This window comes from Pelodiscus sinensis, chromosome 2, assembly GCF_052426305.1.
Source record: "Pelodiscus sinensis isolate ZL-2025 chromosome 2, ASM5242630v1, whole genome shotgun sequence".
Taxonomy (NCBI): Eukaryota; Metazoa; Chordata; order Testudines; family Trionychidae; genus Pelodiscus; species Pelodiscus sinensis.
In genome coordinates this window covers 186,172,305-186,189,680 of record NC_143053.1, presented here as the reverse complement: position 1 = coordinate 186,189,680, position 17,376 = coordinate 186,172,305, and the positions used below count along the sequence as shown (strand labels likewise).

The window sequence follows — 17,376 nt, the reverse complement described above, 5'->3', positions numbered from 1 at the left end:
TCGCTTGGTGGAACAATACTGGTGATAGCAGTAGTGGAAAGTTTTTGACAAAAGTGCCTAGAATAGAAAAGAGCTTAAAGCATTAACTAATTAAGGTCACTAACACACTAAAAGCATGAGGCTCACTAACTAGTGCATCTCAGACAACTACCATCCATAGAAGCCCCATAAAGTTTCTTGTTTACTGCAAAAGCAGTGATGAGAGTCACTATGGGTTACAGGAGCAGCCAAGGTAAGAACTGCTGCACTGAGGGGTCCATGCCAAGAAAAGTCAACTTTAGACTTTGAGGTAAGGTGGGAATTTAATTACTGCCATACCAGTACTACTGAAAGTCAAAGGAGCACACTGAAAATATTACAATGCCTCTATATAAAGCCATCGTGCACCCACCTTACTGTGTGCAGGTCTGGTCATCCCATCTCTAAAAAACTGGTGAACTGAAAAAAGTAAAGAGCAAGGCAACAAATACAATTGGGAGTATGGAACAGCTTCTATATGAAAAGACATTAAAGATTAGGGATGCGTCTAGACTGACATGATTTTGTGCAAATACTTGTAATGGAAAAATTTTTCCATTAAAAAGTATTTGCGCAAGAGAGCATTTACACAAGGCTTTTGTGCAAAAGCCTCCGTGCCAGTGTAGACTCTTGCACAAGAAAGCTCCGATGACCATTTTAGCCATCGGGCTTTCTTGCGCAAGAAATTAACTTGACTGTCTACACTGGCCTCTTGCACAGGAATACTTAAGCCCTCTTGCATATCCCTGAGCAGAAGCATCAGAGTATTTGCGCAAGAACCACTGATTTTGTACAGTACAGTGTCAGTGTTCTTGAGCAAATACTCATGGCCACTGTAGACAGGCAGCAAGATTTTGCGCAAAATCTTGCCAGTCTAGATGTACCCTAGGATTGTATAAGTGGGAAAAGAAAGAACAAAGGGGGATGATGATAGAGAGTTCATGAAGGAGGTGGAGAAAGTGAACAAGGAAGTGTTCACAGCACAAGAATCAAGAACAAGCCAATGAAATTAATTTGCAGAAGGTTTAAAAACCAAACATAAGGAAGTACTGCTTCCCATAATGCACAATCAATCAGAATGCATTGCCAGGAGATTTTTTTGACAGCTAGAAGCACAACTAGGTTCAAAAGGGAACTAGGTAAATTCAAGGAGGCATACACACATTTGGCTGTACAACTACCTTTACTGTTCTATAATAGTTCATTTTTTTTGACAGGCACAAGGCTGAGAGAAAAATAAGATTGCGCTTCTGCCAAGCTCATATTGTATAGGACTCATATTAGGAGTGATGTGTTTTGCCTCCCCCTTGGCTGGTCATAGCTGGAAGTTCACCATCTTTTGTTTGCAGTCTATCATTTGTTTTTCTTACCTTTCTCTTACTTGTATAGAACCTGCGCTCCCATTTTCCCTTTGTTTTCTTAAATGTTAGTGTTCTCTCTTTTGAGCTGTACATACATACAATTGTGTATTTTAGTGAGCATGCCACTCTCTGCCTCATGTGCTATCTGCTTCACGTGATGGGAGTTTACAGGTGATAGTCTTACAGTCTTGGGTCCAGTGGATCTTGAGGACACATTTTATGTTCACTTCCCTTCATCAATTTCAGGAATCTTTCCCGGTGTTTTTATAGCTTGGCAAAAGAAAAATCTCAATTGTTTCTTAGCAAAAAGCTTTTATAAAATATTTTATAGTTTGGCTAAACTTTGTGTTTTCCTAACAAAATTGAACTCTTCTCCTCCCCCCCCCCCCATCTACTCATATGAAAAGGATAATTTTCTTTATTCATGATATTAAAAAAAAATTCTCATTTTCCTGTGAGAACAAAGCTTTCATGTTTAGATATTCAATGCCCTTTTAGGGAAAATAATAAAATTGATTTTTTAAATGGCTCGGGGCCTTTTGCACTTTACATATCTTAGGGACTCAGACTGGAATACATAATCCAGCCCTGGCTATTTGCCAAGATAGTTGGGAAGACAAATCTACGTTCTGGATGTTACTGATCCTCTGACTACCAGAAGCTGGGACTGAATGAAGGGATCACTCAGTAAATTGCCCTGTTGAGTTTCTTCCATCTGGGTACCAGCCATTGTTGGAAGACAGGATACCAGGCCAGATAGCCATACTGGGTCAGACCAAAGGCCTGTTCTTATGTGGTAATTTCTGTTTATATCACCCTGGAAGCTCTCGCTCACTCACTTGCTCTCGCATGCGCGCGTGCGCACACACACACACACACACTAATGTTAAGAGTTCCTGCATCTTCTCATCCACTTAATTCTCTCATCACTGTGTCTATTAAAGACCCCCTTCTGAACATTTTCCCTAAGCTGCATGAGCTAAAGAGGACTGCTGCCTGTATGGCCAATTATGCCCATTTTCAAGCTAAATTGTGCTGCCTGGCACTGGTATCTGCTAACAGAGCCTCAATGTCAATGAACATGTGGACAAGGGGGATCCAGTGGATATAGCGTACTTAGATTTACAGAAAGGTCCCTCACCAAAGGCTCTTAAGCAAAAGTTAAGTTATGGGATAAGAGAGAAGGGGTCCTTTAATGGATTGTCTTTTTAACCAGTTAGACAGGAAACAAAGGGTAGGAATAAATGGTAAGTTTTCTGAATGGAGAGGTATAGCTAGTGGGGTCCCCCCTGGGTCTGTCCCAGGACTAATCCTATTCAACTTATTTATAAATGATTTAGAGAAAAGGGGTAAACAGTGAGGTGGCAAAATTTGCAGCTATCAAAGTGCTCAAGATAGTTAAGACCAAAGCAAATTGAAGAGCTTCAAAAAAGATCTCACCACACTAAGTGATTGGGCAACAAAAATGGCAAATTAAATTTAATGTTGATAAATGTCAATTAATGCTCATTGGAAAAAATAATCCCAACTATACATACACTATAACGGGGACTAACTTAGCTACAACTACTCAAGAGATATCTTGGGAATCATTGTGCATAGTTCTCTGAAAACATCCAGTGTGCAGCAACAGTCAAAAAAGCAAATAGAATGTTAGAAATCATTAAAAAAAGGGATAGAGAATAAGACAGAAAATATCTTATTGCCTCTATATAAAACCATTGTATGCCCACATCTTGAATACTGAGTACAGATGGGGTCACCATCTCAAAAAAGACATATTGGCACTGGAAAAGGTTCAGAAAAGGGCAACAAAAGTGATTAGGGGTTTGGAACGGGTCCCATATGAAGAGAGATAGAAGAGACTTGGACTTTTCAGCTTAGAAAAGAGGAGACTAAGGGGGGATATGATGGAGGTCTATAAAATCATGTGTGGAAAAAGTGAATAAGGAAGTTATTTACTTATTCCCACAATAAGAGAACTAGGGGTCACCAAAAGAAATTAATAGACAGCAGGTTTAAAACAACAGAAGGAAGTTTTTCTTCACTCAGTGCACAATCAGTCTGTGGAACTCCTTGCCTGAGGATGTAGTGAAGGCTAGGACTTTAACAGGGTTCAAAAAAGAGGTAGATGGACCTAATCTCCATGAATCTATCAACGGCTATTAGCCAAGATGGGTAGGAATGGTGTCGCTAGTCTCTGTTTCTCTGGAGGTGGGTGATACGGGAGGGATCACGTGAGGATTACCTGTTGTGTCCCTTCCTTTTGGGGCGTCTGGTATTGGCCACTGTCAGCAAACAGGATACTAGGCTGGATGGACCATTAGTCTGACCCAGTATGGCTGTTCTTAAGTTTTGAAATGTACTTTGCAAGCAACAAAGTTAGCACCATGAGAGGTAAAGCAGCCTGAGAGGTAAAGCAGTTATCACCAATATTTTACTGATGAAGAAGTGGAGGTACCAAAATTAATAGCTTGCCCAAGGCAACACTGGAAGTCTCTGGAACTGAGAATATATCTTCACATATGTTCTGTGGCTTAACCAAAGACCATCCTTCATTAACAAATGTGACAGTGATTTATAAAGGCACAGTACACCACCACCTATTTCTTAAATTGAAAATATTATCTTGCATAAAATTACCAATACCAGCATATTGTGTGTGTGTGTGGGGGGGGGGGGGGGGGGGAATTTGAGACCTTTGTTAAAAATGCACCAATTTCCTATTGTTTCTTCCTCTGGTCTTTCAGAACATGACACTCAGTTCCTCAGTTTTTGTTTTGGAACCTTTGTCCTCCATGGAACCAGTTTCATGTTCTCCAAGATGTGCTCTGTTTTTTCTTCCAGGATGCAGAAAGATGTTTTTTAAATGGATAACACACACAGACACAGGAGACCCAAACTTGCCATGAAAAACTCACATTTATTTGATTAAACAAAAATAAAATAAACTGCATAGGAACATTTTAAAGTCCAGAGAGACACTGACTTTGTTTTAAGGCTGCCAGTAGCTGATACAGCATCTCCTTGCTACATCCTTCAGCCTTCTCTATGGACCACAAAGATACATTCAGAAGCCTCCATTAACACAAGAGTTCTCTAACAATGTTAGTTTGTTCTATGTAACAGTTTGCTCATGACCTGTCATGCTTTCTTCTTTGCTATATGTAACATTTTAAGTTACAAACCCCAGCAATTTTTGTCTATATAGACAAGTTAACCCCTTTTTTTGGAATGTGGGGGTTGTGTTAATGGAAGGGTTTTTTTTTTAACATCATCTGTTCTGTTAACACTTATAAATGCTCTGTTTTTAATGTATTGCTCAATGCACTGTCTGTCCCACAGCAAATTTTTTTATTATTAGGAAAACAGCATGATTAAATCACTAAAATAGAAAAGCAGAGTGAAGCAGAACAGGAAACTACAAAAGCAATTACAAAACACACAACTTCCAAGAACTGACAGACTCATTCTGGGTGTTCGTAGCATTACTGTGTTGAACTACATCAAGATGACAGTACTTCTAATTTAGTAATTGTATTTTATAAGATGGTTTTGTATCTACAGTAACTCAAGCGAGGACTTAAACTTGCTACAGAATTTGTTGCTGGTCTTAATTGGACAGAGCTATTTGTTTTTGATGGTTCCAATTTCTGTGAATCGATGCCTGAACAAAGGACCAAATTAGATGGCATTTATGGCCCTCGCTCTTATTACTTAAAATATATCAACCACCAACCAAGACAGGCATGACAAGTAATGAACAATACAAACAACAGTCACATACAGTAAGATCCCTCCCCACCCCTACCCCCAATTTGGGTGACTAAACACACCTTACAAACTAGTTAAAAACTTGAGTCATTTTAGGAAGAAAACAAAAAGCAAAACTCAAAACAGGAGATCTCTTCCTCTGAAGGAAACTACTACATAGACTGAGAAGTATCCTATAAACCTATAAAGGAGTTTACTGGTCTGGTAGTTTAAAGAAAGGTATCTACCCTACTTCACTACATAGACACATAACATTCAATCAGTAAGGCTCTGTAATGAGCTTTCAAACAAAAATATCTACCTGAGTTTGTAAGCTGATACAATCATTAAGAGAAGGTCTAAGACCATGCAGGTACACAAAGCTTTTTTAGAACCATTATTGGTTAAACCATGATGGAAAAAGATGCCAAACTGGCTTGTTAACCCGTAAGATCACTTAAAAAGACATCAAGGTACATTTTCCACCATAACATTTACCAAACTCAACACAGCATATAACCATTAGTGGTTTTCTGTACCCACCCTTCTAACTTTTGTCACTCAATGACTAAGGGAGAAAAACATGAATTTTTAATACAGTAACCTGATAATGTACTTCTCTAAACTTTATTCCACATGTAAAATAATGGGGCTGTTGAATGCCGCTATTAAAGTCAAATAAAAACCCAACATAAGGGGTGCCGCTGGTAAGAACATTCCCTCTGAACTACCTTTCAGGAACAGGAACTTGGTTGCACTTGTCATGGTGGAAAACATCCTGTTGCATCAAGAAAACTACATATACAATCACCAAGTCAAAAATTCAATCTCATTCCCTTCAAGCATTTGGTATAGCATTGCGTTTAAGGAATTATACCCTGAGAGTCTTTTCTGTCAGGGTACATTTGTAGGCAGGCAAAAATAGATAAAATATTTTTCTCTTGTAGAGAGAAGACCTAAAGGTCTTAAGGACATAAGAACTCTGCAAATAAAGACACAAAGTATGTCATGTTGACCAGTAGTGTCATAATACTGAAAAAAAAACAGTTTCAGTTTGCATAATTTCCAGTGAATATGAATCAAGCTTATAGGAGGATGATTAGAATTAGATTTGCCTGAGTGTACAAATATTTGGTTTTATTTACAATTATCTCGCAAGGGCAGTCTAACATTTTCACAGGGAGGCAAACAACAAAATTGCCACTTGTACACATCTAATATTTCCATTTAAACAAAACTTCTTATCCCACAAGCAGGATGAACCCTTCCCCTGCTTGCAGACTAACACTTTCTTCTGAGACCTGATACTAAACTGAGGTAGATGATTTGCTTCTCCATGGTGAGGTAGAACTTTAAGAAACAAAACCAGTTGGGTCTCTATTTGTGCATTCTGTACCACAGCAAACTGGATTTCACTGATCTCCAAAGGACTCAAGGACCTGAGGTACAATATTTGTCTAACGCGAGTACCAGTGTTTAATTTTTTAGACAGCTCCAAACTGTTTGTCTAAACATCTCTATTTTTTTAAATACCCTATTACCTTTTGGCACCATTTGGATACACTCCTTTAAAAATAAAAATAAAAACACTTTGGCACACTTTTTTTTTTTAAAAAACCAGAACTGAACATAGAAATCTTATGATCTTCAAAAGAAATAAAACATATGGCTGGATCAAGCCTAAAGACTGCTCTTGAAATAAATTAATTTGGCTTAACTATAACTAAACAGACTGAGTCGATCGCCAGCAGTTCCAATGGAATGCCACAACCAAGTGCCTTCTTCTGTTTCTAAACTTGATTATTTTTGGCCCTAACATACACTAACTTTTAGGTTTTTCCCTCTTTGTGGTATGCACTTGTGGGCTTCCCCATATAAGTTATACTTAAAGGGTATAAATTAAAGGAGTGAATTACCGGAGGGTACTGCATTATCTAGCATCATGGCTGCCTCACAAGCCCTTAGCCTGTACATCATTGAAACTCTCCCTGAAACAGTTTTGAAATTACAGGACTGCATAATATGGCTGAATTAGGAGAGGATGACAGTTAACCGATGATAACTTTTCATCAAGTGAAAATTTACTGACGGCCAACATTGGTTTAACCTGGCACAATTACATTCCTTTAAGAGCATTTAGTGCACAAGTCTATAGATCCAAAGCTAGAGCCCAGGGGGAAAAAAATAAACTAACCTTCCTCTAATCCACTTCTACCAGCTCAGAAAATCATCCTGAATATTTTAAGAAAAAGCAGGAGTTTGCAACCCAGCATCAAACATTTCTTATCTTTCCTACACTCCTGTCCATTCACCTGTTTTCTACACACATCAGGACAGTGGAGGCATTATCCAACAATAGTCCATGAGCATACCTAGAATATTGTCAGCCAAATTTGAAATCCTACCAATTATACACCAAACAAACAAGCCCCTATGGGATATATGTTGTTGGCATTAAACTTTTCCTATATTATTACACTACTTACTCTCATTGCATTATAAACACTCCATCTTACAAGCTACACTAATATTTTTCAATGAGAGCAAGTGTGCTTAGCACTACCTACTCCAGTAACAGTATAGGAAATATTTTGGGCAGCCATACAGCTGTTTTTTTAAAAAACAAAAGCCTCCCAACATGCGATGTTTAACACTTCAAAGTCAAATAGTTTTGTTTGTGCTGTAAGCAGATCCAGTGAATTAAATAACTAGCAACTTTAAAGGAAGACATTGTGCCTCCCCAAAATAAAGACAAGATTTGTGGCCTTCTCCAATCATGTGCAGCAACATAATATGAAATTATGAAGGTCAATGGAATTCTACCAGCTGTCAGGTCTCTATGCAATGTAGTGATGGAGACCGACAAGAAGAATTTTACTACAATTCAACTCAAAGCATGCCAGAAGCAACTAAATACTTGTTTTAGAATGCCAGGGATGGGGGTGGTGGGGCTGGAGCAGCGGCACAGGGAGAACAGAAAATACAAAAGGGCAACATCCACGAGCATTAAGCAGAATAGCTTTTCTGGCATAAATCCAGCCCAGACAACCACACAGGTGAAGGCAAAAAGGCCAAGCATTTTTAACAAGACAAAGAGGTGAAATGGAGGTATTCTGCAAATTGTCAAATTAAAGCTTTCAACCAGTTATCTTTGGTATCTAGGTCTTTGAGTCTAATTGGTTCTCACAGCCAAGTTACAAATAATTCTCTCAGTGAGAAACATAAACAAAACAAAAACTATAGACGTTCACAACTACACTTTACCACAAAAGGAAGGAAAGTGGGTTGTGAAAACTAACACGCATTCTGAAGAGCCATCTACAAGTTTAATGAGAGCTCTCTCTAAAAGATAATTTTTATGTTTTTAAACATTATTCCTTAAAATTAAGCCCAGCTGACACCCATTGCTGAGCATTTACTTCATGAGGTATTAGCTGAAAGTAGCACTGTTACATTATCCTGTATAACATTATCCTATATAATTTAGGGGTTTTTTGGTGTGTTAAAAAGGTTTTTGTGATCTCACTGACTCCCTTTTCTCTGTCCACCTCTTAAAACCCTCACTTCTTAAGTGGCTGCTGTCGTAAACTTGGACAAATGATTAGGATTTCTACAACAGGAAATTAAATTTCTTGGGAGTTGTTATGGTAACAGGAAAAGCAGCAGTAGGAAGTGAAAGTGCACCTTGAAATTTCTCATTAATTTGAAGAGTGTCCTTCAATATTTCAGATTGCTTGTGTGTGGTGGTTGGGGGAAAGAGATGAATCCTTTCTCCTGTACCTGTGGTGAGGCACTTCAGCCTTTTAGTTAATAACCTCTCTTCTCCTTTAGGGCTCTTCTCTTATTGGAAGAGAACACACAACTCTTATACCACTGCAGGGGAAAACACTAATTGATGCACCAACTCTTCAATTTCTGCACGATGCAAAAGCTCTCCATTCCCTAAATTTGTCTTTATGGTTTGCCACTTATGATCCTATCCAGAAAGGAAGGCAGTTTCTTGAGAATTCATATCAACATCAATAGCTAAGATATTCAGATTCAAGCTACTGAAAGGTGGACCATATTCCACTAGGGAAGCAAAGTCATATGGCTTGGTAATTGAAGCCCCTCTTAAAAAAAAAAAAAAAAAATCTCAGCTTTCCAAAAAAGCCAAGAATTCCCATCCTTGTTGAAGCTAAACTCTTGAGTTTAAAGCATGTAACCAGTCTAGGGTTTAGACACTGTCCCCATTTTAAATGCAGTTTTTGGAGCAGTTATGGATGGATGATACAGAGCTTTATGTGACTCCATTTTGCCCCGTGCTGGCTCTCTTTCACCAGGGGCCATGCCTGTACGTTAAAAATGTTCTTTGAATCTTTCAATTTAACTTTTTATTTGACGGGAGAGGGAGAAAAAGAGAGCGAGAATGAGAACAAATAGTTCAGCTGATATCACTGATGGATTTTGAGATTGGATTTTTTTCTCTGAAATGCACCCTGAATTTCCAAAGTTGTGCTTTATGTTCATTTTTGGGGAAGTGTATTTGTACGGACAAACATATTAATCTTTACTCCCCTAATTAAAGCTTTTTAAGGGAACACCAAAACAACCCCACAGCCATTTCACACAAAAATAAATTTAACTCAAGGGTTCAATCTTCCCTGTTTTGATGCTCATTGTATCAGGCATCGATATACAAGGGTGACCAACACATAATGGAGGAAGAATGGAACGTTGTTTTTAAAATTGTCACTAATAATCAAAGGCTATAAAGAAATTAGAGACTAAAGAACACATTACAGAAATTCCTGCTTTTTTCCATTATACTTTTTATGACAAACTACACTAAATCACCAAAAATGATCGATTCCCCCCCCCCCCAAAAAAAACCTGTGCATTTTCATAGGGGCTTCACTTTGTGCTATAGGATTAATGCACTTTTCAAAACATAAACTTGATTTTCCTGACTAGTGAACCCCACCCACCTTCCACAAAAAGATCAAAGTCTTCTGGAAACAAGACACTATGCTGAACAGTAAATCAAACACACTGAGGTATAAAAAGGAGAACAGGAAAAAGTTCTCTGCTGCAGCAGCATTAAAAAAAACAAAAAAAAAAACAAAAAAAAAACCCAAATCCCCACAACCCTCCCCCCACAAAAGCACAGTACGATTAAGAACATAAATTCTCTACAAATATCTAATACAACTGATTTTTCCCCCATTTAAAAAAAAAAATTAGAGTGCGCCTTTTTGGCTTAGTCTACAGAATTCACCACGCAACCACCTAATGTGCACAGCAACACATCTTTGTGCATGATGTCCCATGTGGGGTAGAGGTAAAACTTTACTGCTGGGGAAGAGGGGGAAGAAAACAAAGATAATGAGGTAGATAGAATTTATAACTTTACAGGATCACTCCCTACAGAAAAGATAAGTACATTCATCTGTAAAAAATTAAAGATGAGGTAGGTTTGAATTAACGTTGTATTTTTTCGTTCTCTTAAAAGAATTTCCCTGAGACAGTTTCTTCCTAATTCAGATAACAGATTAGAAAATGAGAATTCGATTGTTTCCGAAGTCAACCACAACAATCATGCCATCAGGGGTGACAGCTATACCTGAAGGACGGTCCATCTGACCAAAGCCACTTCCCTGAGTGCCAAATTTGCATAAAAAACTACCATTGGACTCAAATATCTGCACTCGGTGGTTCCTAGAATCTGCCACAATGATGCGCCCCTCTTGATCCACAGCCACGCCTTGCGGGCGCAGAAACTGGCCGTTGCTGGTGCCTTCTGACCCAAGAAAGCGTGCCGACTGGCAATCTGGATGGATGACCAGGAGCCGATGGTTGTTGAAATCTGTTACTACCAGATGGCCTTCATGATTGAAAGTCACACCCCTTGGCGAATCAAAGTGCTTCCAGAGTGCCCCTTCGAAGCCATATTTATTCAGAAACACACCATCAGGTCCAAATAGTTGAATCCGATGGTTCCTCGTGTCAGAGACGAGGATTTTGCCCTCGGAGTTGACTGCCACATCCCATGGGTAATTGAATTGGCCATTTTTGGTTCCTTTTTCCCCAAATTTCAGAATAAACTGCCCATCAAATGTAAAGATCTGGATGCGATGATTATCCTTGTCAGCCACAACAATCCTACGCGAGATATCACAGGCAACACCAGCAGGGCGATCAAACTGACCAGGCCTGGAGCCCAAGGTGCCGAATTTGTGGTGGAAGGTACCACAAGGCTTAAACACCTGAATACGGTTATTACTGCGATCAGCAACAATGATGTACCCTTCTTTGTCTACGCAAACTCCCCAGGGGCGACACAGTTTGCCATCGTTGTCTCCCTCGCTGCCAAACGAAAGCCCTGGTAGTCCAATGCCGATGTAACTGCGCCCAGATTTTACCATGACCTTGAATGGACTGTTCTCTATGTGCTGGTTGCACATCATGACCGAAACTAGATGCTCTCCCTCCAGCTGTGGTCTGTAACTGACCAGGTAGGTGCCATTCTGCTGATCATTGACATCTGCACCAAACAGGTTTCCGTCAGGGCCCATCACCACTGCAGAGATCATATCGCCCCCCGAAAGGCGTGGTTCACCATCATGGTCATAACCTATCACTGTGAAGGAGGCCACTTTGCCCTGTAGTGCACGTTTGAGACCTTCCCCAGTGGCTTTGGTCAGAGGAGCAAAAGCCCCACTGCTGACAAACCCCATTGATTTAATGGCCATATAGAGAGCCTGGTCAGGAGGAGTGAACATGACTCTGTCATCTTCCTGTGGCTGTAGAAGGCCTCTCACATTCTTCAGCTCCTGCACCTGAGCCAACATGCGGTCCCGAGCCAGAAGGATATCCATGCTACGACCCTCCTCTAGGACCTGCTGAACTGCACTAATAGTGTTGTCCAATTTATTTAGATTCTGACGCAACTTTTCAACTTGCAGGTAGAGGGATTTGGCTTTGACTTGACGAATCTTTTCCACCTTTAAAAAAAAAACAAAAAAAAAACCCCATTACATTTATATTAAAAGTCAGCAGGTAGTTCAGAAATATTGTTAAGTGTTATTTTCCTACATAAAATCATAGTGTAGTTGCTCTGGGGATGTTAGGAGATCATGACAAAGAGAAAGTGGTCAGTAAGACAAACTCTGTGAAGATGTGATCTACATGAGGAAAATTAATGAAGGGAATGTGGGTACTTATTGCAAAATGAACCTCCTGAGAATCATTCTTCCGTCCTCTGACAAATACAGCCTTAATTAAAAGCAACACACTTCTGCCTTGAAGTGTTACAGTACTAGTTTCCTAGCTGAAATAATAAAAATAATAATCTTGCTTTGCAATTGTCCCATCTCCCAGGCACAGGGAGCACAAAGTGTCTGGTATAATAGTATGTAGAGGCAGAGTGAAAATTAAGTTTTTCTTCAGTACTTTAGAAATCCATTCAAGATGTTAATGGCAAAAACACATGCCTTGTAAAGTTAATGAAACGTGTAATCACTTCATTGTTGCAGAGTGCACTCCACCATCAGTTATGCAGCCAACCAAATTTCAGCCAATGTGTCCATCCGGTCAATGCACATAATGTTTGAAGACGGCAGTTATGTGTTTACTTGGCTGTTTAACAGATGAAGAGAAAAGTTGTACAATGGTGAAGGGTGGACATGTGTTATTAAACTTATAAAAGGCATGCAGTTTCTACCAAGTGTGTTTTCAACATGAACATTTTAAAAAGATGCTCATTCCTTCCTTTGTGCAGCTCCCTAAGGTCTAAAATTTTCAAAAGTGACTAGAAAGTCACTAATCTCTTCTGAACGTTTAGGCCTAAAATGCTGCTTAAATTTTTTTCCTGGCTGTACCGAGTTAAAAGAAAAACAGACAAAACTGTTGACAGTCTGTTGTTTCCTCTTAAAAAAAAAACACAAGCTATTTTAAAATTAATTCCAAAAATAAATGTGTGTGTCCAGTGAATGTGCAGAATCACACCTGTACAAAAGGGATGCAGGGAAGTGGCAAAGAATATTTTCAACCAATTTTTTGTTTTTATTTAATTGGGGAAAATCAAAAGTTTTGTTTACATCACAATAGCAACATTCAAAATTTAAAGCTGTGTACCAAAATGATTTGTTTTTCTTAAATACAAATGTAAGGGGGGGAGAAACATGGGCCTAAGTTCAGGCCTCAACAATAGTGAGGTCTAATCATGGGTGAAATAAGTGAGAGAGCTCAGAGGCAAATTGGAGAGAAACAACTGCAGGTCACCTTGTAAACATGTTTTGGTCTTAGCTGGTTTTTACACGCCTTTTTAATAAAAGGCTAATGTTTTAGAAAAATGTTACACTGATAGTTACTGATATGTATTTATGCAGCTGCTAATAAAGATGTTTAAAGTTAAATAGCCAATGAGACAATAGAAAATAATTATGGTAAAAATATGGACATAATACTAATTAAATAAGAGGTGTTCTAATTGCTTATAAAGAGAGTTCTACACAGTTTTGATAGGCATAACCTTTCTCTGATAGATGGGTAATACCTATTCTTCTCATTGAAGGAAGGAGATGAATGGATTGTTTCACCTTAGAGTGTGAATATAAATGCAGTGAATGGTTCTATAGCAGGCATGTCCAAAGTCCGGCCCGCGGGCCAATTGCGGCCCGTGTTCCGGTTTAATACGGCCCCACAGGTAATTTGGCAATATCTATCTTTTATGGCCCCCAACGAATCCATATGTACTGAGATGAATACATTGTAAAATCTCAGTTAATGTCAGCTGGTCTAAATCAGTTATAAATATATTTGGACACAACATGTATACTTGGTGTTATGTTCCTGTTCATATTTTTTTGAACTTAAAAGTTGACAGACAACCTTTATTACCAATAATATGTAATGTGCTTTACAATGTTCCTGACATATATTTCAGCTTCTTGGATTTTTTTTTCATCTGGCCTTCAGATATGAAAGGCAGAGTGATTTAACACCTGTTTAGATTTGTCATCCATGTGACGAAATAAAAAGTATGCTGTTTGCAATAAACTTTTCATAAAATAGTTAATTTGCATTTAATTTTAATGGTTCAAAGAATGTCAGGCAAAATGGTCGGCCCTCACGCATGTTCACTTCATCAAATCTGGCCCTCTTTGAAAAAAGTTTGGACACCCCGTTCTATAGTGAAGCTCTTTTATTTAATATAAAATTCGTAGTTGAGCAAAGTCTTCAATTTTATCACTTGTGTCATTTACAATCCTCCACTAAATTGTCTGCAACTGTCCTGGAGACTCAACCAAGGAGGAATGCAGGCAGAAGGCAGAAATTTTAAAGCCTGAGGTTTTTGCATAGTCCAGTACCTGCGAGTAAGTCCGGGGAGGAGATGGGGAACCTCAGGAGGATCAAAACTCCCTCAAAAGAACCCTAATTCTACTCCCAATATAAAAACAACATACTGCTCTAAAAACAAACTGTGTGTAATTTTATACTTTTCAAGTGCACCACACATGAGAGCATACTCACAGCTCCAACTGGGACAACGTGGCAGTGAGAAGGAACTGGAAATGCGATCAGTCTGTGCCACCCTTTATCACATTGGAAGAAACCATGAGGTGAGTCAAGGGGCACAGAACAACGGAAGCTACTAATTTCAAATCTCCAGCTCCAAATGCAGGCGTAAATCCTTAGTGGAATATAACCACATTTCAGAATTTCCCTATGAACCAGAAATTCCATGTTTTGGCTGGTTGTTTGTGGTGCAGCAAGAATCATGGCTACTGTATTTCCCATTCATTCGGATTAAAAAAGTGCCCATTTTGAATCCAACAGAAAGAGATTTATTATGAGACAAATTCTACCACCCTCATTCATGCTGAAAATACCGTAATACTCAACCTGATTTTAAAATGGGAAAGCCTGAATTGCAAATACCAGTCAAAATACAAGTCAGCACAACGTTATCACAATCTGTCCCTAGTGTAAAGGCAGGTCAGATTCCACCTGTAAGATTAATTGTTAGTTACTAAACCAGATACATATCCCTATAAAAAAAACTTTTACCTTCCATAGCAGCTCACACTCCCGCTCTTCCAGGGCCTTCTTATGTCGAGATGTCATAGCTTTGACTTCAGACTGCACCACCTTTGCTTTCATCTCAACTTGTTCTGCCACAGCTTGGGCCTGTTCAATACTCAGCTGGAGAAGAAACAGGACACACGATTGTTTAGTCAAACCAGTTTAAGTTGCATTAGGTGACGGCTCTTACATTTAACCCAGTGGCTCCAGCACAAAAACTGAAACAGGTCAATGTGCTCTTATAATGCTGCTGTAGGGCAAAGTTCAAGGCAGCAGTTTTCATGTAGCTTTTCTGAGTGCATGCATTTCACATACTAGAGTCCAGAATTTATACAGAACTCACTACAAAGGACCAGATTCTTCCCCAGCATAGCCAATGCAACCCCACTGATAAGAGTGGCGTTCCACAGGAGTCACGCTAATGCTGATTAAGTAGTCCCACAGCAAACCTATATTCTTTACACAAGTGTGTGGAGAACTGAAAATGATCTAATCCCCCAGCATTTTAGACTGACAATATATTTGATACAGAATAGAAATCACTTCTAGTAAGACTTCTGTTTTCCACTAATGCAGAGGTCCCCAAAATGTGGGGCATTCTGCTACAGGGGCATGGAGGAACATCAGGGCAGGGTGGATGTTCAGCCCAGGGCAGCCCCCATGGGAGCAGAGTATGCCACTCCACCCCCTCCCCACTCCCAGTTCTACCCCGGCACATCCCTCAGCTCCCAGACCCACCTCCAGCCTTGGTGCAGCTGTTCCGAGATTCACACAAGCCTCCAGTCTTGGCTGAGAGTGGAGCTGTTAGCCCCTATTCCCACCATGCTGTGTTTCCACTCCCATTCCCAGCAATGACTGCAGACCACGTGCGAGCTGCAGCGTTAGCCTCAGCCCCCTTTCCTGAGTCCAGTGGTCTCCAACCTTTTTATGCCCAACATCACTTTTTGAATGTCAGAATAAGCCAAGATCTACCCCATCCTTCCCCCAAGATCCCACCTCTTCCTTGAAGCCCTGCCCTCTCTGTTCTCCTCTCCATCAATTGCTATCCCCAGCCCTTACACACTCTCAGAGTATGACTACACTGCCACTTTTTTCCCCGATTCTCCTCTTTAGACTGGGTCAAATGTCTGAAAAACCCCTTCTTTTGGAAGCCCCCTTATTCCTCATGGAACGAGGAATACAGGGGTTGCTGAAAAAGCAGGTTTGCTCTTCCACTAAAAAAAAGCAGAAAAACAAGCGTCCCTGTGGTATCCCGGAAAAACTCTTGTAGTCTAGGCGTATCCTCACTGGGTTGAGACAGCATGTGTGGGCTCTGGGGTGGGAATGAGGGATTTGGGTGTGTGAAGGGGTGAGAGGTGTAAGCTCTGGGAGGAAATCTGGATGCAGGAAGAGGTGGAGAAGGGGATGCTGGCTTGGGGAGGGAGCTCCAGGCTGGGGAGTGTTGGGGTGCTGAGCAAGCCATAGGCTTGTGGATGGGAGGGTGCAGGAATCTAGACTGGGATGTGTGAGGGGGCTCAGGGCAGCGAAGTTGGGAGTACGATGGGCTCAGGACATTTATTTGCCATGTGTGGATGTTGCAGAAGTGTTGTGGCAGAAGACTTAAGAATGTGGGGGTGCAGGAGTTTGGGAATGTGAAAGGCTTAGACAGGGGGTTCCGGTGTATGATAGGGTCAGATTTGGGGGATCAGGAGGGGGGGTGGTACTGGAGTGTTAGGATGCTGTGGCCAGATGGGGGCTTGACCCCAATTGGGGGTTTGTTGGCCAGACTTCATTTTTAAATAAAATATGTCAAACACAAAAGGGTTCAGCATTGTCTTTATTTATGAGAAGTGCAGGGAACCTGTTTTGAGTCAGGGGTCACTGACCCATAGAAAAGTCAGCTGGGGCTACACAAGTGAGATGCAAATAAGAAACTCCTCCAGGGGTCGTCCCCCCCCCCCCCCCCAAGCCTCACTAATGTGGCTCCAACTGTGCTGGTGGGAGCAGAGGATACAGTACGGAAGAAGGGTGCTAGTCGGTGCTGGGGTGGGGACAGGGTGCCAGTGGGGGCAGGGGACAGAGTGCCAGTGGGTGCTGGGGCAGGGGACAGGGTGCTGCCACAGAGGATAGGGTGTAGGTGGGGGCAGGCTGATGGGGCAGGTGGCAGACTGCCAGTGGGTGCTGGGGCAGGGAACAGGGA

General features: G+C 40.5%; 1 protein-coding gene across 1 annotated transcript in view; it reads right to left on the bottom strand.

Moving 5' to 3' along the window:
• Positions 1-4,282: 4,282 nt before the first annotated feature.
• Positions 4,283-17,376, bottom strand: part of TRIM71 (tripartite motif containing 71) — an 86,836-nt gene continuing 73,742 nt past the window's right edge. The window contains exons 3-4 of the mRNA XM_075921963.2: positions 15,183-15,317; positions 4,283-12,115 (exon numbers count right to left, since the gene is read on the bottom strand). Of these exons, the coding sequence (XP_075778078.2) occupies positions 10,664-12,115; positions 15,183-15,317 (1,587 nt within the window). The 3' untranslated portion in view covers positions 4,283-10,663. The remainder of the gene's footprint in view (positions 12,116-15,182; positions 15,318-17,376) is intronic.